Source organism: Lepidochelys olivacea, assembly GCF_965140295.1.
Source record: "Lepidochelys olivacea isolate rLepOli2 genome assembly, chromosome: 1".
Lineage (NCBI taxonomy): Eukaryota > Metazoa > Chordata > Testudines > Cheloniidae > Lepidochelys > Lepidochelys olivacea.
In genome coordinates this window covers 38,865,662-38,886,681 of record NC_140411.1, presented here as the reverse complement: position 1 = coordinate 38,886,681, position 21,020 = coordinate 38,865,662, and the positions used below count along the sequence as shown (strand labels likewise).

General features: G+C 41.9%; 2 protein-coding genes across 6 annotated transcripts in view; both read left to right on the top strand.

Moving 5' to 3' along the window:
- Positions 1–8,267, top strand: part of EXPH5 (exophilin 5) — a gene marked incomplete at its 5' end in the record, with an annotated part of 49,134 nt that extends 40,867 nt beyond the window's left edge. The window contains one exon of the mRNA XM_084622285.1: positions 1–8,267. Within this exon, the coding sequence (XP_084478411.1) occupies positions 1–5,495 (5,495 nt within the window). The 3' untranslated portion in view covers positions 5,496–8,267.
- Positions 8,268–12,657: 4,390 nt separating this feature from the next.
- The window catches only part of POGLUT3 (protein O-glucosyltransferase 3), a 41,573-nt gene continuing 33,210 nt past the window's right edge, over positions 12,658–21,020 (top strand). For 3 of the 5 annotated variants that reach the window (XM_084619350.1, XM_084619349.1, XM_084619348.1), the window contains exon 1: positions 13,128–13,549. In XM_084619350.1, the coding sequence (XP_084475476.1) occupies positions 13,321–13,549 (229 nt within the window). In that variant the 5' untranslated portion in view covers positions 13,128–13,320. Of the gene's footprint in view, positions 12,867–13,113; positions 13,550–21,020 lie in introns of those variants that run through there. The other 2 variants (XM_084619351.1, XM_084619352.1) reach the window with 2 other exon arrangements.

Below are 21,020 nucleotides of genomic sequence, written 5' to 3'. Positions count from 1 at the left end.
TTCTAGGTGATCTGGATGACCAGCTGGCACAGGAACAAGCCCAAGATTCAGTGAACAGAAAGCGTCTAGTTGACAGTGGACCAAGAGCACAATATCTGTTTCCCAGTACAAGCAGACAGACTGCTATTAGGGGACGACACAGAAATAACTGCAGTGAAACACCCAGCACATTTTTCTCTGATGCAACAAGAACAATAAGAGCCAAAGAGGATCATAAAATTTTCTACAGACCAAGGAAATTTTATGATACATATATGAACAGACGCCATTCAGCCTCTAAAGAAGATTACATGCACAAGGATTCATTAGACAGTAGTTATCCTGTTCTGAGCAGAAGGCTGTCTTCTGTATCTTTTGGAGAGTCCTCAGAAGGTAGCTTGCATCTTCCTTCCATAAGACAGGGCAGTGGATTTGGACACAACAGTTATATAGGCAAGAGTACAGTTGGGAGAAGTTACTCTGTGTGTTCTCTTCAGAGATATCCATCTTCTGCATCCCCTGACCCATTTTCAACAACTAGTTTACAAAATCTATTGGCAACAGAGAACAACAGTGGATTTTTACAAAGGAACAATCGGCAAACCCCAAAGCGAATTCCCCTCTCTTCTATTGTATGGAATAAACCATATACTTCTGGACATACATCAAATCAAGACAATCTTTTTAGGACTCAATCATTAACGGAATATAATGCCACAAAACAGGATACATATCCTTGCCCTCTGCATGAAAACAGAGAATATGAATTTTACCGGTCAAAACACCATTTCAGAAGAGCTGTGTCAAGTACTAATTGGTTTAGTAGCGTCAGTTGCACAGACAAAGCTGCTACTTCACTATCCTTTGATAACTGGGAGAATTATCCATTATGCTGGTTGGAAAACAACCTCTCTAGGTCCCACTATAGAGATACAGCTTGTCATGGTAGGTTCCAAATGCACCAAAAGAGTTCTCCTTTTGGAAGAAAAGAGGAGCACCCTTCCTGTTCTGATATTTATCAGTACTACAATGATGAAGTGTTTCTTTCCCCTGATGCTCACTGTGAAATGATTACATCTAATTTAAATGACCAGCAAAGTGCACATGCAAAGAATGCTAAACTTGCTTCACAGTGCCGTCAGAGTGGCTTTCAAACATGTGTGTCAGAGAACAGAAACAGTGTGGAGATATCAAGTGGTGCAAGTAGTAAACTGCTTTCAAAGAATTCAAAAGACCTTCAGAGCTGTCTCCCTTATAAATCTGCCATTACTTCACCCAGCATCAACACAGATGTGTCTAATGAGTCTGTCTTACTGGGTTCAAGGGTCAAAATGAAATTGGTAGCAGAGAACAGCAGTTCTGCCACTAAGGGTTCCCAAAGCCAGCCACAGCCTTTGGTTACCCAAACAAATATTAAGAAAGACTTTAAAAAAGCTGCTTCAGACAAGGTCAGAGACTTGGAACGATCAGGCAAGGCAGACCAGAAGAGTATTAAAGACATAATATTACAGCCAGTTTCTCAGAAAGTGGATACAAAAAATACCATTGATCCCCAGATTTCTCCTTCTAATAATGCTGCTGCCTTGCAAAACAGCACATCTATTCTTAATTCACCTCTCTCACTGAGTTCACGCAGACAAACCCAGCTCACGGCCACCAGAGAGATTACAAAAAATAGCATATCAAAGAGTTGTAAAAGAAACCTACAAAGAAAGGAAAATGATCTTCCTGCTCACAGTGAACTTAATCAGGCCCCTTCTCTTCTGTCAGTTGATGAGAGCAGAAGGGGATCGTTTCTTTCAAATCTAAAGCAATGGGAACATAATCTTTTTAATTCAGCAAAAAGAAAAGGCATTAAATTAGGAAGCCAGAGAGCAGAAACTACTGATCATATCACTCCTAAGGGAGAGTCTTTCCTGGTAGATGTTCTACAAAGTAGTGCAACAGTTCATTCTGCTCCAATTACTGAAACATTGGCAAACCATCAAAGCATATTGCCCAGTCCTCCAGAACTTCTGTCTCATAGTTCACAAGGCTCTCTAGAAGACTTTTCTCATAAGAGCTATCTGAAATCTTTAGAAACTCCAACTAATTCTTCAGTGAATTGCAGAGTTACTGAAGCTCCAGCAGAAGGTGGGAAAGTAGTTGAGTTGGCAGAAATTGTTGCAAAAGATATTCCCCAGGAAAAACCCAAAGATCAAAATATTTTTGCCAGTAAGGACCATAATAGTCAATTAACTACTGGTGATTCACAAAACAGGAACTGTGAGAATATTTATGCACATAGTTTTGACAGAAGCCCAGAGATTGCAGAACGTAGTTTAAACTATTTTTGTTTGGAAAGAGAAAATGGAAAAGCAAGACAAAATGCATCTTGTACTGAAAGTCTCTATAGGCAAGGAAGGTTACTGAGACACACACATAGTAGCAGCATTTCTGGCTCTCCTTGTAAAAGCAACCCTAAGTCTCTGGAGCCTCCTGTCGTTTATTACACTTTACCTAGAAAATCAGCTAGCATTGCTGGCAGTGTAATGTCAGATATGTCCATCTCTTTCCCTAAAAGCAAAACAGCCAGGTGGGATCATGTAGAGAAGCAGAACTCAGACAGAACTGCTGCCTTTTCTTTTAATCAAGAAGATAAAATATCTTCTTTAGGATCAGCGCATTCTTCAATAAGACAAATACCTTTAGATGGTATTACAGATATCAAAGGAAATGTCCTGCAAATTAAGGATCACCCTTTGTCTCTAAACAGGAGCCCTAACCACTCCATAAGTGGAAGTACAGTAGTCTCTGAATCAGATGGACTTACAGAGAGAGAGAAACTTGTAAACAAAAAAGAATCCCCTGTATTTTCAGACTGTTTGGAAAAGGAAATGGGGGATTCTTTGCAGAAATATAGAACTATTAGCACATTTACAGTTTCTGGTGATGAGGATCATGTTGAATATCACGAGTTGGTTTCAATTTATTACACCTTACCACGGAGTCATTCAAGAACATTGTGTAACCTCTTTCTAGACGATCCAGAGAGGACAGCTTTACCTCTTTTCACAGAAAAATCTAAATCACCAAAAATGCCAAACAAGAACTCTGAAGTTCATATGGGTTTAGCAAATGTAGCTTTTCCTAGCACCTTAGAAAAAGAGAGACCCCCACATACTCCTGATCAAACTCCTGCAGCTTCAATGACACCCCAGAATGCAAAGACAGGAGCTATTGACACTGATCAGGAAAGCTCACATTTTTCTCCCAGCACTGAGAAAGTATGTACTTCACAATCAATGAGCATTGTACATAATAAGAAAGATATTTCACCAGGGCTTGCATTAAAAGAAAGCACATCTGTACTTCCTGACATGGTGACATCAGACATTTCTATTCGTGATCCAGAATCCACTGCAGAAGCAGATACTTTTGTTAAGGCAATTTCTACTGTTTCACACAACCAAAATATTGATATATGCTTTTCTTCAGGTAAAGAAAGTAAAGAGAAGGAGGACATATTGCATACTGATACACCGTTAATCTCCACTTTGTCAACCCCCCAAAAACCCAAAGACCCTCCAGAGAATGTTTTTAATTTTACTTCTGCAATTAATAATACTAATCGTGTGCAAAACAGAGACTCCAAAAATTGCCAGCAATCTATTAAAGTAGGAGGGAGTAACAATCAGAATATTTTACCACCCCAGTTAGATAAAAATAGTTTCCATGAAGGAAAAAGTCATATAGAGTCTGCAGTCAATAAAACACCAATAACCTCTGCTGAAAGTAAATCTAGACATGATGCAGGAGCCAAAGAGAGATCAGATTTTCAACAGCAAAGCATTTCCCTATATAACAATAAATGTACTGGATTTCAATTAGGAGCTGAAAGTTCCAGAAATAGCACCGATGAAGCATTAATTTCTGATAGACAAATGCTTCAAAATTCACATAACAAACCATTTCAGCTTGGCACGGTTTCTGCAGCTAAACCTGTACTTCAACCAGCCAAAACAGGTATCCCAGACACACATGAGTTAGTGAGCCCCAAAACTAAACAAGAGCAAATATCCCTGAACACTCAGATGGACAAAGATTGCACTAGTTTGCAGAAAGCTGTGACGTACAGTGAAGATAAACTCTCCAGTGTCACACAGGATCTGCAAAGTGCAGTGAACAAAAATAAGCTTAGGTCTGATGGCACTAGAGAGAAAGTCAGTAATATAGAAAAAAGGAAAAACAGGCCCTCAGTTAAAAATGAAGTGGCAGCCATTTACAAAACAAGCCGAAAATTTTCTAGTAAAAATGTAAACCCCAAACCACACGTAAGTAATATATTTTCACAGAATGATGGAGGTACCACTTCGTTAGAGATTAACATGACCCACAGCACATTGCGTTCCCCTGCTTCTACCCAGCCATTTCTGCAAACTGGGAATGAAGACCAGAATCAAAATCTGACCCCTGGTGTTTGTAACAGCCCTGTTCACAAAATATCTGAGAAGAATAAGAGATCACAAGCTAATGATGACTCTCCGTTGTTAGTTAAAAACAAGAATCAAGGGCCTTTTGCAAATTCATGCAACCAGAGAAGAGAAGTCAACAATCCCAAACAAAACGAGAATGAAGTGGAAAGCATGCTGAGCCCCACAACCCTATTTCCAAAGGAAAGAGCTGCAAGAAGTAAAAATTCCCAAACAGTTGGCCAGGGGTTGGAAAACAGAAATCAGACCATCTTTTCCAGAGCTACTGAAGCAGATTCAGGCAATCAAAAGAGAACAAGTACTGGTAGTTCCTATGATCCTCTACTGTTGCCATTTTTAACTGACAAAAACTCCAACCCGTTTATAAAAAATATGCAGGCAAGTGTTTGTATTCAGAAACAGGTCCTTTCCCCAGATGAGCGTGATCATGATCAAAACCACCATCGGTCAAAGAGTTTAAAAAATGCACACCTGCACAGTAATCAGTCACGCGTAAGTCATGCAAAGAATCAACGTGAACGTCACTTTTCTGAAAGCACCTATACTCAAGATTCCCATGACAACCCTGGCTCTGGAAGTAACTGTCTACCTAAAGAAAGCAGGTACAGTAGAAAGTTTAAATCTTATTCCGAGCTGTGTTCTTGTGATGAAAATGAAAACTGGGCTTCGTATGATAAGAGGAAGACCACCTACGGCACTAGCAGTGTGATGTATCCTTCTATTGAGTTTGGTATATTTGGAAAAGAACAACAACTGGCGTTCCTGGAAAATATCAAGCGATCGCTCACAGAAGGGAGATTATGGAGACCATGTCTTCTTAAAAACCCTGGGTTTCTGAGAAGTGAAGAGACTGATTCTTTAAAGAGGGCTGAGCTCTTGAGCTCAAGTTCTGCTAGGACCAAAATGTCAGTAGATGCTTCATCCCCAAGAGACCCAATTGACATCTATGGAGAAGAACTAATGGTTTATTCAGACTCAGACACTGATACCACCACAGATGATGAATACTATATTTGTGAGACTGATAAAGAATCAGAATTGTGAGCTCCTCTAATACAAGAGTGAGAGTGAGATTTGGGGGTAGAGATAGCTCAGTGGTTTGAGCATTGGCCTGCTAAACCCAGGTTGTGAGTTCAATCCTTGTAGGGGGCCATTTAGGGATCTGGGACAAAAACTGGGGATTGGTCCTGCTTTGAGCAGGGGGGTTGAACTAGATGACCTCCTGAGGTCCCTTCCAACTCTGATATTCTATGATCTGAAAGGTGTTTTGGTGGTTCCTGGATGGGCATAAACATGTAACACATTTTGGGCCAGATCCTGTGCTGGTGTAAATCAGTGTTGGTCCATTGACTTTAATGAAGCTATGTTGATTTCTGAAAGCTCAATTTGGCCATTTTATATTTTAAAAGTATTTAAAACTGTCATTTTCTTTTGCAAGCAAAAGATAAATTCTCACAAATCTTTTCTTAAAAATATGTATTTTATTAAGAAAAGGAAGATGAACGTGGAGCTTTTTATTGTGTAATGATATGGAAGTATCTCCACTGACTTCAGTAGGAGCTGGATTGAGCTCTTATATGCTAAGTGGCCAGGTACGCACCCCCACTTTTGGGCAGAACAAAGGGGAAAACACCCTATTGAGGCAAGGCAAAAACTCTAAAGAAGAGCATGACAGATGCATGCAGTACACTTTCACTACTGGAAATTGGGTTCAAATCCTTAATATGATAAGTACAGATGAGTGATAGTATGCTTTTAAAGCATCATATGGAAGACATAGGGTTGAAATAGCAACGGTCATTGCTGGCTGGGGCTGAGGTGCATTGCCAGGGTGGCTTCCTTTGTCCTGGGGATGATTCTAGTTTCTAATAATAATGTGTCACTTCACAGAGCACTAAATTGAACCAGAATTTTAAAAAATTCTGTAACTTAGTTCTCTTCTGTTTATTTCCTATGTGTTTCATTTCCTACACTTCATGGGCTCAGACCTTAGCTGCATGTAGTTCATGCTGAGCACAGCACTGTTAGTGGGAAAGCAAAGGTGACTTTAAATCACTTTTCCATCTCCCCTAGCCCTCAGCCCAACAGGGGGCTAAAACAGTCCTTAACATATCTTAGAATAGCCCAAAAAGCTACTGTAAATGGCACCAACAAAGCAGTCCTAAGAACTACTGTGCTGGCTGAAGATTGGGCAGAGTGCTGTACTTTCTGGCCCCATCTTTCCTCTTTTCCCCCTCCCCACTATACCCCTTACTCTGAGGGAAGGAGAGTGCTGGATGAAGCCTCAGCCGTCTGCGTAAGACGGTTTAAAGGGCCTCTTACACTACTCTGGTGGGCACTTAATGAGGCTGAAAGATCTGGCCCCATAAGCCAACATTGTTATTGTTTTTAAATAGCTGCAATTTTTTCTGTATGTAGTGAAGCATGTCAGAGCTTGAGGAGGAACATTTTTTGACATGTTGTGTCTCGCATCTTCCCTAAATTAGCATCTCCCTTTGGTATTTTTCCAACATGCTCTCTGTCATTGCAATACCTTTCATCCTTCAAATAGAAAGGCTGTGAATGTTTTCCCTGAAGCTGTTCTCATACCACTTTACTAAATGTTGTATCGGCATTACACAGTAGCCAAAACCCACACCGGGCCCTGAAATCTTGAACTGAGCTTTCATCTCTGGCCACTCAAAATCACAGTAGCTCAGAGCCAGAAGATCACATACGTTTATTTGTACTTAATCTTTACTAACTTCACATCTGGTTTCTAATTAATCTCATTCCAGATTCTGTAAATTTTTTCATTTAATAAAGTTCTCTAAGACACAAATTATATTTATATAGCTGGAAAGACAATGGCGTGATATTGTAAAGTAATATATTTTAGGCAAAGCAAGTAAAGTTTGTATCACTGTATGCTCCACATGAAAAATATTGTATTAGACAATTGGTACCCTTATTTTTGATATTGTATACTTCGTTAAAGAAGTGGAGCGGTAGTTTGAAAGAGTTTTGATGTATAAATATTGTTGTTACATACTTTGATATTTTCTTTGGTTGTACATAAGACTAATATAAACTACATATTTATATTCAGAATTGTTCTTTAGGTGGTATCTATTTTGGAATGATTTGCACATACAGACTGATGCACACAGCATTGGAAGGAAATAATTGCCATGTAAATGTAAACTTGTAAAATATGCTGTTCTGAGAAATGCTATGACTATTTTATGTACATGGTTTTACACCATATATACAGGGTTCCATACCATAAGATTAATAAACCACTTAATACTAAGTAAGGATTTTCTGTTATTATACGTTTACAGGAAGATAAATGGTCATATGATTTGCTCCAGTAAAAGTGGATTATTTGAATGTTCATACTTGTAAATATTTTCTACCCATATGGTGGACTTTGGACTAAGTTCTCATGTTGGATGCATAAAGGAGGCTTTCATTAAATACAGTGCTAGGTATATGACGAAAATAAGGAGCCATACAAAGAAATCAAAATTAGTTTAGAATTTGGTCCTAAATTAGTTGTGCAAGACTGTGGTGGGTCAGAGTGGCTGGTAACTAATGTTTACATAGGGCTGATGTAATTTTGTTAAGAGTCACTCATATAAAAACATGAAGTCAAATTCATCCCTTTCAATAAGAAGATACCGCTCTCCTAAATTGAATGGAGCTACACCATCTTTTGCCTAGTAGTGAATTTGGCATGTTATGTCTTCTACGCCTTCTCTTTAGCTATAATATATTCTATAAATGCTTATATATTATAGGATATTAATACTGAAAATGACTGGTTTAAAATAAATGGTGCATACTGCTTAATAAATGTTTGTACTGGTTTCATCTGTGCACTCTAACTCATGCTTAATTATTTTATGCTTTTACAATATCTTAATGCTGCTTTCGGGATGCTGATGCCAAACAATGCTAAGAGCATTGCTAAATAAAAAATTTAGAATCAAGTGTCCAAGCATGATCCTTCATAAGCTCTAGGCATGTCCAAGGATACACTAGAGTTTTCAATGTATTACAAGAACTGTGTGTCTGATTTAGCCACCTTTCAGACACCTATGCACAGAGGAATAACTTGTGCAGATGAATGACTTGAATCGTTAAACTGCCAAGTGCTGGCAGTGGAGCTAGATGGCTATAGATTAAGTCAATTATTAGATGTCCACATCTGCAGTTGTACTATAGTCCATACTTTTTTTCCCCTCTTTTCAGTAGATAACCATTTGGGGCACAAATGCCTTCTCTTCAATCAGAGATAAAATGGTTCTCTATAACAATGCATGCATCTTACTAGCCCTGTATTCTGAGCAGTAGCAAAACATCATTAAACTGAATAGTTTTAAAAACATTTGCAATGATATGTGTGAAGATCACTGTGGCCTTTACATGCAGTGAGAGGATAAGAGAGGGAACCTTCCTTTTGCTAGATGCATGATAGGGTCAATCAAGCGTGGGGCTGCTACCAAGTTGCTCCCCCCGTAAAGTATGATTCCTTGTTTCCCAAATATTAGCAGGCTGGCTAACCTAGTGAGGAGAGCTTTAAACTAGGTTCACCGGGGGAAGGAGACCAAAGCCCTGAGGTAAGTGGGAAAGCGGGATACTGGGAGGAAGCACAGGCAGGAATGTCTGTGAGGGGAGGGCTCCTGCCTCATACTGGGAATGAGGGGCGATCAACAGGTTATCTCAAGTGCTTATATACAAATGCACAAAGCCTTGGAAACAAGCAGGGAGAACTGGAGGTCCTGGTGATGTCAAGGAACTATGACGTGATCAGAATAACAGAGACTTGGTGGGATAACTCACATGACTGGAGTACTGTCAAGGATGGTTATAAACTGTTCAGGAAGGACAGGCAGGGCAGAAAAGGTGGGGGAGTAGCACTGTATGTAAGGGAGCAGTATCACTGCTCAGAGCTCTGGTACGAAACTGCAGAAAAACCTGAGTGTCTCTGGATTAAGTTTAGAAGTGTGTGCAACAAGAGTGATGTAATGGTGGGAGTCTGCTATAGACCACCGGACCAGGGGGATGAGGTAGATGAGGCTTTCTTCCGGCAGCTCACGGAAGCTATTAGATCGCATGCCCTGATTCTCATGGGTGACTTTAATTTTCCTGATATCTGCTGGGAGAGTAATACAGCGGTGCATAGACAATCCAGGAAGCTTTTGGAAAGCGTAGGGGACAATTTCCTGGCGCAAGTGCTAGAGGAGCCAACTAGGGGGGGCGCTTTTCTTGACCTGCTGCTCACAAACCGGGTAGAATTAGTGGGGGAAGCAAAAGTGGATGGGAATCTGGGAGGCAGTGACCATGAGTTGGTTGAGTTCAGGATCCTGACGCAGGGAAGAAAGGTAAGCAGCAGGATACGGACCCTGGACTTCAGAAAAGCAGACTTCGACTCCCTCAGGGAACGGATGGCCAGGATCCCCTGGGGGACTAACTTGAAGGGGAAAGGAGTCCAGGAGAGCTGGCTGTATTTCAAGGAATCCCTGTTGAGGTTACAGGGACAAACCATCCCGATGAGTTGAAAGAATAGTAAATATGGCAGGCGACCAGCTTGGCTTAATGGTGAAATCCTAGCGGATCTTAAACATAAAAAAGAAGCTTACAAGAAGTGGAAGGTTGGACATATGACCAGGGAAGAGTATAAAAATATTGCTCGGGCATGTAGGAATGCTATCAGGAGGGCCAAATCGCACCTGGAGCTGCAGCTAGCCAGAGATGTTAAGAGTAACAAGAAGGGTTTCTTCAGGTATGTTGGCAACAAGAAGAAAGCCAAGGAAAGTGTGGGCCCCTTAATGAATGAGGGAGGCAACCTAGTGACAGAGGATGTGGAAAAAGCTAATGTACTCAATGCTTTTTTTGCCTCTGTCTTCACTAATAAGGTCAGCTCCCAGACTGCTGCGCTGGGCATCACAAAATGGGGAAGAGATGGCCAGCCCTCTGTGGAGATAGAGGTGGTTAGGGACTATTTAGAAAAGCTGGACGTGCACAAGTCCATGGGGCCGGACGAGTTGCATCCGAGAGTGCTGAAGGAATTGGCGGCTGTGATTGCAGAGCCATTGGCCATTATCTTTGAAAACTCGTGGCGAACCGGGGAAGTCCCGGATGACTGGAAAAAGGCTAATGTAGTGCCAATCTTTAAAAAAGGGAAGAAGGAGGATCCTGGGAACTACAGGCCAGTCAGCCTCACCTCAGTCCCTGGAAAAATCATGGAGCAGGTCCTCAAAGAATCAATCCTGAAGCACTTGCATGAGAGGAAAGTGATCAGGAACAGCCAGCATGGATTCACCAAGGGAAGGTCATGCCTGAGTAATCTAATCGCCTTTTATGATGAGATTACTGGTTCTGTGGATGAAGGGAAAGCAGTGGATGTATTGTTTCTTGACTTTAGCAAAGCTTTTGACACGGTCTCCCACAGTATTCTTGTCAGCAAGTTAAGGAAGTATGGGCTGGATGAATGCACTATAAGGTAGGTAGAAAGCTGGCTAGATTATCGGGCTCAACGGGTAGTGATCAATGGCTCCATGTCTAGTTGGCAGCCGGTATCAAGTGGAGTGCCCCAAGGGTCGGTCCTGGGGCCGGTTTTGTTCAATATCTTCATAAATGATCTGGAGGATGGTGTGGATTGCACTCTCAGCAAATTTGCGGATGATACTGAAATGGGAGGCGTGGTAGATACGCTGGAGGGGAGGGATAGGATACAGAAGGACCTAGACAAATTGGAGGATAGGGCCAAAAGAAATCTGATGAGGTTCAATAAGGATAAGTGCAGGGTCCTGCACTTAGGACGGAAGAACCCAATGCACAGCTACAGACTAGGGACCGAATGGCTAGGCAGCAGTTCTGCGGAAAAGGACCTAGGGGTGACAGTGGACGAGAAGCTGGATATGAGTCAGCAGTGTGCCCTTGTTGCCAAGAAGGCCAATGGCATTTTGGGATGTATAAGTAGGGGCATAGCGAGCAGATCGAGGGACGTGATCGTTCCCCTCTATTCGACATTGGTGAGGCCTCATCTGGAGTACTGTGTCCAGTTTTGGGCCCCACACTACAAGAAGGATGTGGATAAATTGGAGAGAGTCCAGCGAAGGGCAACAAAAATGATTAGGGGTCTGGAACGCATGACTTATGAGGAGAGGCTGAGGGAACTGGGATTGTTTAGCCTGCAGAAGAGAAGAATGAGGGGGGATTTGATAGCTGCTTTCAACTAACTGAGAGGTAGTTCCAGAGAGGATGGTTCTAGACTATTCTCAGTGGTGGAAGAGGACAGGACAAGGAGTAATGGTCTCAAGTTGCAGTGGGGGAGGTTTAGGTTGGATATTAGGAAAAACTTTTTCACTAGGAGGGTGGTGAAACACTGGAATGCGTTACCTAGGGAGGTGGTAGAATCTCCTTCCTTAGAGGTTTTTAAGGTCAGGCTTGACAAAGCCCTGGCTGGGATGATTTAACTGGGAATTGGTCCTGCTTTGAGCAGGGGGTTGGACTAGATGACCTCCTGAGGTCCCTTCCAACCCTGATATTCTATGAAATGCCACAAGCCTGTGAGAGCATGAATCCCACTTCAGGAAAGTTCTAGTTTGGGAACTGGTGGCACCATGAGCCACCTACCAAAATGGCCCAGCAACAAGAAAGGAAAAGTTAATTCATGGTCTGGGGTATGAAAAAGCAGGTCGAGCAGCCAGTTTTAGATACTATTAATTGATATTTGGCATAATGCAGCCAGCCTCAGTGGGCGGGGGGCGGGGGGAGGGGGAGAGTTACACAAATTGTGGGAGGAAAGGAAAGGATTCTCCATCCTTAAGTGCTTTGCTGAAACATGGCCAAGATTCTCTTTTGAGATGTGAATGTAAAGCTGAATATGAGTGTGAGACAACATATTGTGTATTTGTGTGTCCCTACTCCATTCACAATGGTGTCTATATATGGCTCCAGCAACACACATGGATACCCTTATTGACTTGACAGGAAGCACCCTTCAATTATTAGTCTGACTTCAATATTCAAAGATAAAGGTTTTGACGCATACCTGGGTTAAAGCTAGGGCGGTGGTGTGTGGGTTTTTTTAAAGCTAAGAGCAGCATCAGAGAGTACACGCGCGGTTACCGGCCCATGGGAGCATCTCTCTGCTCTCCGGGCTTCTCGCACGCGGCGCCACAACCCCGGGCCTCACGCGCGCGCAGTGTCGCCTCCCCAGCCCCGAGCCCGCGCGCCGACCCGCTCACCGGCTGCGCCCCGGAGGGGGGAGGGGGGAGGGGGTCGGCCTGTTCAGTTAGGCTGGGGGTTGCGGTCAGTCTGCCCCGGGTCAGGCTGACAGGCAACAGGTCCGACCAGGCCGCTCTGGGCGGGCCTGACCAGAGCGCAAGAAGCCAGCCGGGGCGGGAGGAAAGCGGCACCGAGGTAAGACGCGGCCTCAAACAGCGGGCCGGTCCCTGGAACAGCGGGATGTCGGGTCACCCTACTTCCGGGCGCCCCCCGCCCAGCCAGGGGACTGAGCGGCCGGGCGGCCGGCCACGGGCGGCGTGATAAGCCCAGCCTGACTGCCTGAGGAAGTGGCCGCACGCGGGCGGGGGGGGCGGAGGAACTCCCCTTCCGCCGAGTGCCCCGGGCCCCGCCCCAGCGCGGCGCGCGCCAGCCGCCCGGCCGGGCCCCTCCGCGGGCCGCTCCCGCGACCCGCCGCCCTGTGGGCTGCCTTGGGCAGCGAAAGAGCGAGGCCGTCGCGCTCTCGCCCGATTGGCCACAGCACCCTCCAATCAAAGCCAGCCAGCTCGCCTCTCCCTTCGCGCCCCCGTCTCCAAAAGCTGTGACCGCCCGGCCGGCCCCCCCACCCTGCACCTCAGTGGCGGGCAGGAGGATGGGGCGCGGCTGTGCCTCTGTGCTCCCCTTATGGCAGCAGCTGCTGCCGCTGCAGCTTCTCCTGTTGCCGCTCTTGCAAGCGGGGGAGGCTCCCCTAGCCCCTGTCAGTGCAGAGAGGAGCCTGGTTTGGGGGCCCGGTCTGGAACCGGAGCTCACGCTGCCCGTCAGGTATTTCTACATCCAGGCGGTCAGCGCAGCTGGACAGAACTTCACCCGCTCCCCCCCAGGTACTGTGCATGCATTTGCTCTTTGCCTCTGCCCCTGGTTGTGGGTTTTGATCTCCAGGCTGGGATCTGAGCCGCAAGCCTGGCTCAGGGGGGTCTGGGGCTGAAGAAGGAGTTGACTTAGGATGAGAAGCGGATCCAAAGAGCCTTAAGTTTTTCTCCCTGCCCCTTTCCCCCTCCTAGCGCCGGAGGCGCTTTGGTGTGCTCCAGCAACCCGGAATCAATCACTGCTGCTTTTTCATCTTGCAACGTCAGACGCATTTCACAATAATACACGTACGTTTAAACACATAAAGTCTCACTCTGTGATAAGCTCACCGAAAACATTAAAATCCTACATTACTCTTCTACTGTCCAGTGTGTCTTTCCATGCAACGCTGCATCTTCTCTCAGTTTCCTAAATAATAGCAGACAATTAGCAGCATTAAAACAGCGTATTCAGAATAAATTAGCCTCCTGGGACCAGTCTTTGGTACAGCAGTTCCAGCACCCTGTGTTTCAGTGGTAAGGACAAACTAACTATCTCTAATCCAACCACAACCATTAATACTAATCAGATAACTTTTGGAACTATTGCTTTGCTGTTCATGGGTCATTCCTTCTCATTCCTGCTGTGGAAAAATAGCAGGACTTCCGCCTTCTCTTGTCTATTCTGTGTGTACGTGAAATAGCTTGAGGTACATAACTAGTGTGAGATCAGAATCAGGCCCTTAGTGCAGTCATCTATGCCTCTCAGCCTCCCTTGTGCTCAAAAGTCTCAAAACTTATGTCTGAGAAACATCAGTAAGAATTGTAATTAATAATACTTAGCACTAATACACTGCTTTCCAATGTAAACTAATTACATCTCACAACACCTCTGTGTTGCTAGTAGATACATATGCATTATTATCTCTATGTCACAGATGAGGAAACTAAGAGAAATGTGAGTAATTTACCCAAGATAATAGAGGAAATCTGAGGTAGAGCGAGGACTCATGCCTCCCGTCTCTAAAACTCATGTTAAATTGGCAAACCATGCTTCTTTTCCAGTGCAAGCATCATTCCTGCTATGGAACAGAATGTTACTAGATCAGATATAAAGTACTAATCTGCCTCCAGTATTACATTTATATAGAATAAAACATAGATTTTAATGCCAGAATGATCATATAATCTGACCTCCTGCATAACACAGGCCATAGAACCTCACCCAGTAATTTCTACATCAAGCTTATAACTTCTATTTGCGCTACAGCATATATTTTAGAAAGATATTAACTCTTGATTTAAAGACTTAAAGTGATGGGAGGAGAATCCATTTTATTCCACTGGTTAATTACCCTCAATAAAAATATGTGCCATTTCTCATCTGAATTGCCTAGCTTCAGAATCCAATAATTGAATCTCATTATGCCTCTTTCCAATAAAGAGCCACCTACTACCAGAAATCTCTTCCCTATGTGCGTACTTGCAGACCAGGATCAAGTCACCTTTGTGTACTAATACATCTTGTGAGGTATCATTTGAAAACTAGTTCGCTGGTCAATAACATGATGGTGAAATGTATATAACATTATATGTAAAGTTGTGAATGCTCCCTTTATGACGTTATTAGCACATTTTCAAAATCAGACAGCCCTTCCTAGTCAAAAGTTGTTAAACAGACCTATCCTAAACAAAGGAATGTGTGTTTATCTCAATTTATATATAAGTAATAAACAGGGTTTTGGAGACAGCAGGGGGAGGAGATGGCAGGAAACCAAACAATTCGCCTTTTAGCAAGTTCAAAGGGGGGAAGAAAGAGCCTGGCATCTCCTTTGTCCACCCCCCCCACCCTCCGACTCCATGTCACTTTCCTTACTGCTTGAATAAACTTTGAAAGGTAGCCCTCAGAAGAATTCACTTCAGAGGTTCACTGCACTATTGAGGAAAGGGGCAGAGAACCCCAAGAAAACAAAGGCACTAGGACCCTTGGGCCTCTGGGAGAGATCCTGACCAAGGAAAGGGTCAGTCAGCATCTTGCTGGAAGACTGTGGGTGAGAGAGGCCATCTTAAACAAAGCCTTGACTCAAAATTTGCTCGATTAGGTTTTAGATTTTTAGATTAAGTATTTTCACTTTTATTTGCTGGTAACCATTTCCAACTTTATCTCCTGTACTTGAATTAACTTAAAATCCTGTCTCCTTTTGTCAATAAACTTATTTTTAATCTAAACCAATCCAGTGCTGTGTGTAAACTGAACTGTTTGGTAACTCCAGTTAAAGTAACAAATGGTCTAATATTGATCGACTCTTTACAGGGGCAATGAACCTTAATACCTGAACTGTCCAGGAGAGGGCTGGATGTTGCAGAAAACACATATTTGGGAAACACTGGTACTGGGAGGATGTTGGGGTCACCCGGCAAGTTGTGGCAAGGCTGGTGGAAGCCAGTGTGTGACTTGTGTATTGCTGGCAAGAGGCTGGGATCAGAACTGCGGGGCCTGGGCTGGAGCTATACACAGACACTCAGGGTGGCCTGCATGCTGTTTGGCTGGTTCTGAATGGCCCGGATTGGGAGCTACAGCAGCAAAGTATCATGAAGGTTACAGGGCAGGCAGTGACACAACCCCTCAGTGGTCTGGATTGCACCCCAGAATGTGACAACATTCTTTTCAATAAACTAAATGGACAGTTTTCAGAGTAGCAGCCATGTTAGTCTGTATTCGGAAAAAGAAAAGGAGTACCTGTGGCACCTTAGAGACTAACCAATTTATTTGAGCATAAGCTTTCGATAAACGGACAGTGCTTTTTAACTCCCTCACTATAGCACTATAAGGCGTGTTTTCCAAACCTCAGATCATTCTTGTAATGCTTTTCTAAATCTTTTCAACACCAGAACTGTATACAGTATTCCAGTCATGGACTCACTAATGCTATACATAGAGGTAATACCATCTTCCTACCACTTGATAATTCCCTTGCTTATACGTCCAAGACTTGCAGTGAACTGCTTCGTTACAGCATCACATTGGGAGCTCATATTCAGTTGCTTGTCCACCTTGACCTTTTCAGTCCTTTTCAGTATCCTTGCATTGCAAAATACAGTCCCCCATTTTGTAAGTGTGATCTATGTTCTTTGTTCCTAAATGTATGACCTTGCATTTGACTGTAAAGTTAATCTATATAACTGATCTGCCCCCATCATTATTTACCACTCCACCAATGTTTGTCATCTGCAAGTTTTACCAGAAATGATTTGGGGTGTGTGTGTATATATATATGTATATACACACGCAAAATAAAATAAATCATTGCTGGTAAAATTATATATATATATATATAAATAAAAGTATATATATATTTATATACACTTAGATAGAACCTTACCTTCAAATCCCTTCACTGATCTTCCTCTGCATATCCTTCAGACATGCCTGCTCCTCTGTTGTTGTCTGCCAGTTCTTTGCTGTTTTTCTCTGTTGGTATCAGTGCCCAATTTGTTTCTTTCTCGTAGCCTGTCTCTGTACCTTTCCCCATTCTATGCATGGAATTCCTTTTTCTTCTGCGAGGGATACAAGAAATAAAAACAATTTAAAAATACTATTTTTTTTAAATGACCTATGGATTTCCCAGAGCATCCCATCCTCGGGTACCTGTGGATCTAGATGTCCCTTGATGAGCACTGGTGTCCTGTTGGTGTCCTGTCTCCACAATCCCTGTTGGCCTATAGCAGGTCCTGACTTGAACTGCCACTAGCTAGAAGTTAAGGTGTGATTTTTTTCTGAATTCTGTATTTTTCTCGGAACATAACAAGATTGTTTTTGCACAAATAGTTCTAATAGTTCTTGACCTTAAGTTCTTGCTTTGGTTGCCAACTTGCACACACTTATTCATGTCAAGCACGCGTCATTCATACCAGGCCCTCCTCTTAATACATGATTAATGCCATTAATTTATTGTATTACTTTATAATTTTGCAAGCAATTAAATTTTATATATTACTTGCGCCAAAACTTCTTGTCGCTTTTTTATTCGGCAATATAAACATAGCAAAATAAAGGTTAACAAAATTATTAATGCAAATAATATGACAATGGGATGTAGCATTAAATTAAGAAAATCTGTGACACTGGGACACCGTCCTTTAAAAATACTATACCAGTGAGAAATTGCCAATTCTTTTTCTTCTTTCCCCAATTTTAATATTCGACCATGTGGATCAAAATGTTTATTTTTCCCAGCTGAGCAGACTTAGATACATCTTTTGCATGTTGCCTGATTTTTTTGCTTTTATTAATAATTTTTCCCATTGTTCCCAATGTATCTGCAGATCAAAAAAACAGTTCATATTTTTTGATTTCCAAACAACTTTTTTTAAAAAAAATAGAGGACCTCAGTAAATAATTTCATTAATAATAACCTCTGTTACATTACATTTACATGACTCAATTGGGCCTTTTTCTATCATACTTCCCCGAAATATATGTTTTTCAGTGGTTACCACACAAATACACCCGTTCCCTAAATCAAACACTCTTGTGCCATTAGAGGTTAAATATTGCATGGTACATTGTCCGCTTGAATGGTTCAAGTGACATCCCTTTAGGGACCAAGTTAGTTGTCGGCACACCCATTTACTTTGTCCCCACTTTCTACAATGTTTCATTAATTTTACTAATTTATAATTCCCTTCTTCTTGAATTAAGTTTGTCTCACTTATTTTTATTTGCCATAATTCTTTATTAATAATTTTTGGCAACACCCAGGCCGTTGCTGCTTTTCTTTTCTTCCCTGTGTTGTGTAACAGTATTCTGCCTTTTCACTTTCCCCTTAGAGTGTTTTGATCCCAATTAAACTCAATATATTTCTTCCATCCTGCAATGCGTTGATTTCATATATGAGGATCTTTGAACCACTTAAAAGGCCATTGCCCATTACTTAACAGATTAATCATTTTCTTTATGTATTGTATCCCATAAGTTTGCATCTGTACACATCGTATTGCTAGTACAGTTTTATTGTTAATCTCAGACACACCAAATAGATATACATTTAGAGACGTTTTCAAGCCTTGGGCTTGTTTTAATTGGAGTTCCACGCTTCTTGTTCCTTGTTTCGATAATGAACCGACATTTTGTGTCACATGTGTCTGGATAGCCCCCAAAATCTTACCCAAAGCTGACATTTTCCCTTGTAACGTCTTAATATTAAATGAGTTTAAAACTCCAGCTCCAGCACCAATGCTACCTACGATATATTCCCCTATACCGCTCTTATGTCGCATAGTCCCGTCTCCCCATTGTTGCTGCCATGCTTGTAATAGGGGCACTGCGCTCCAGATGTTGTGCACCTATGTTTACTTGCGCTCCTTCCAACCAGATTGTTTGATCCACAATAGCTGAGTCTTTGATTACTTTTCCCCTCCTATATGGGTGCTCATCTGCCATGATTCTTGGTGCAATCTTCTGTACTGATATCTGATTAATAAACATAAAAAACTGACCATATTCCCGAAAATATATTCCCCCATTAATTTTCCTAAAGCAACTCAATCTTATCATTATGGAAGGATTTGCCATTATACCATATTTTCATAATTTAAGAGCCATTTACTTATTTCATTCCACATGAGTATTAGTGACTACATCAAATCCCAAACTCCAACAGGTACAGTTTAGAGCACTTATATTCAGATTGTTTTTATTATAACTAAATTTAAATGTTAGGTGACCTTCGCCCTTAGTATGTACGAATATTTTCACTGCTCTTCCAAATGTTTTGGCTTTAGATATTTCCATGTTACATTTTTGCCATCTTTCCACCATATTTTAAATTTTACCTCAAAAGGGTTTTTTTTTTTAACATTTGGTTTTGTTTGGTACTGTTTTTTCCATTCTGTCCCATGAATAGTTGAATGTATGATCCCCTTTGATCCATACCTCCATCCTAGAGGTGCTCCCATATATATATCCATGTACCCCTAAACATTCAAAAACCATAAAAGCCAAAAGCCATATTTCCACCCTTTTGAATGATGAGGATCCTTAATATTGAAGCCAGGGCCATTATTCCATAGTGTCCGATGCTTCCAGCCGTATTATTCTAAATACTTACACTAACCTTTTTTATCTTCACTCGAGCTCCGGCATTATCTTTTTCCCCCGAAAATATAATGCACACAACTCAATTCTTTTACTAAGCACAGAATGCAAAGAAGCATAAGCAATAAACCAATTACAAAAGTTGTAGCTCTGTATTCACACTTCAAATCCAAGGTCCATACAGGATAATCTCTGGTGCAACTAGGCATTTCTTTTCCTTTGTAAGATAAACTAAAAGAAAAAGAAAGGAACATTATTAATCTTTATGCCATGACTTCAATTGTGATGTGTTGGCCCACTTTCCCTTTTCCCCCTTGTTAATCTGCACTACAGTAGGTGAAATTTTATTTATGATGGAAAATGTCCCAACCCATCTAGACTCCAGGACATGATTTTTTTATATTAATTTTAAATACATTACTCAATCTCTGATTTTTCCATAATTTACTGTCCTGAGCCACATGTGAATCCACATAGTCTCTTGCTTTTTCAGTTTAAATTTTATTTTTCTTTCAGTTTTATTGGTAACTTCCTTACTCAATGGGTAACTGATACCTCCTCTTCTTCTTTTGGGTACAATAAAGGGCTCCACAATCTCATAGGCCTTCCAAAGAGGATTTGATAAGGCTGGTGGCCAGTACCCAATTGATCACTACTTCAGATTGTCGCCAACACCATTGGCAATTTATTGTCCCAGTCTTTGCCAGTTTCTTGCGCTACTTTGCATAGAGCTTGTTTAATAGTTTGATTCATCCTTTCTATTGTTCCTGACAATTGAGGATGATAGGAGTTATGTAGTTGTTGCTTTATTCCTAAAGCTTTTAATAAACTTTTAATTACTTCTCCTACAAAATGTGGCCCATTATCTGAATCAATTACTTTTGGAGTTCCATATCTACTGAACACTACTTCCAACAATTTTTTGGCAGTGATTTCTGCAGTATGATTTCTGGTGGGAATTGCCTCTCCACCCATCTAGGCCTTCGATTTGAATTCCATCTTAATTTAGTTACCATCTCCCACTCCTGAGGACCCATTTCCAGTGGGAGCAACTTGTCATTGGGGCTTCCCTCTCGAGCATTTTTTTCTGAACCCTCAGCTTGCATAGCTGCAACCTTTTTCTGCTCCTTCAATATTTCTTCTTCCATCCCTTGCATTTTGTTGATCCATTCATCAGTATGTCTCCCATTTCACTTATTCATATCTACTCCCCTCAATTTCAAATACCTTCAAGTGATATTCCAAATCACACCTTTCTTCTGGGGCTCATTTTGATTATTCCACCCTCTACCTCCGTGGGGTGGGGTGTTTTGTCCTTTATCATGGCCTCTTCCTCTCTCTCAGTATCTTGATCTGTAAGCACTCTCATTTGAATATGTTATTGCTTTAACAAAAGGTATTCTGGGTTTC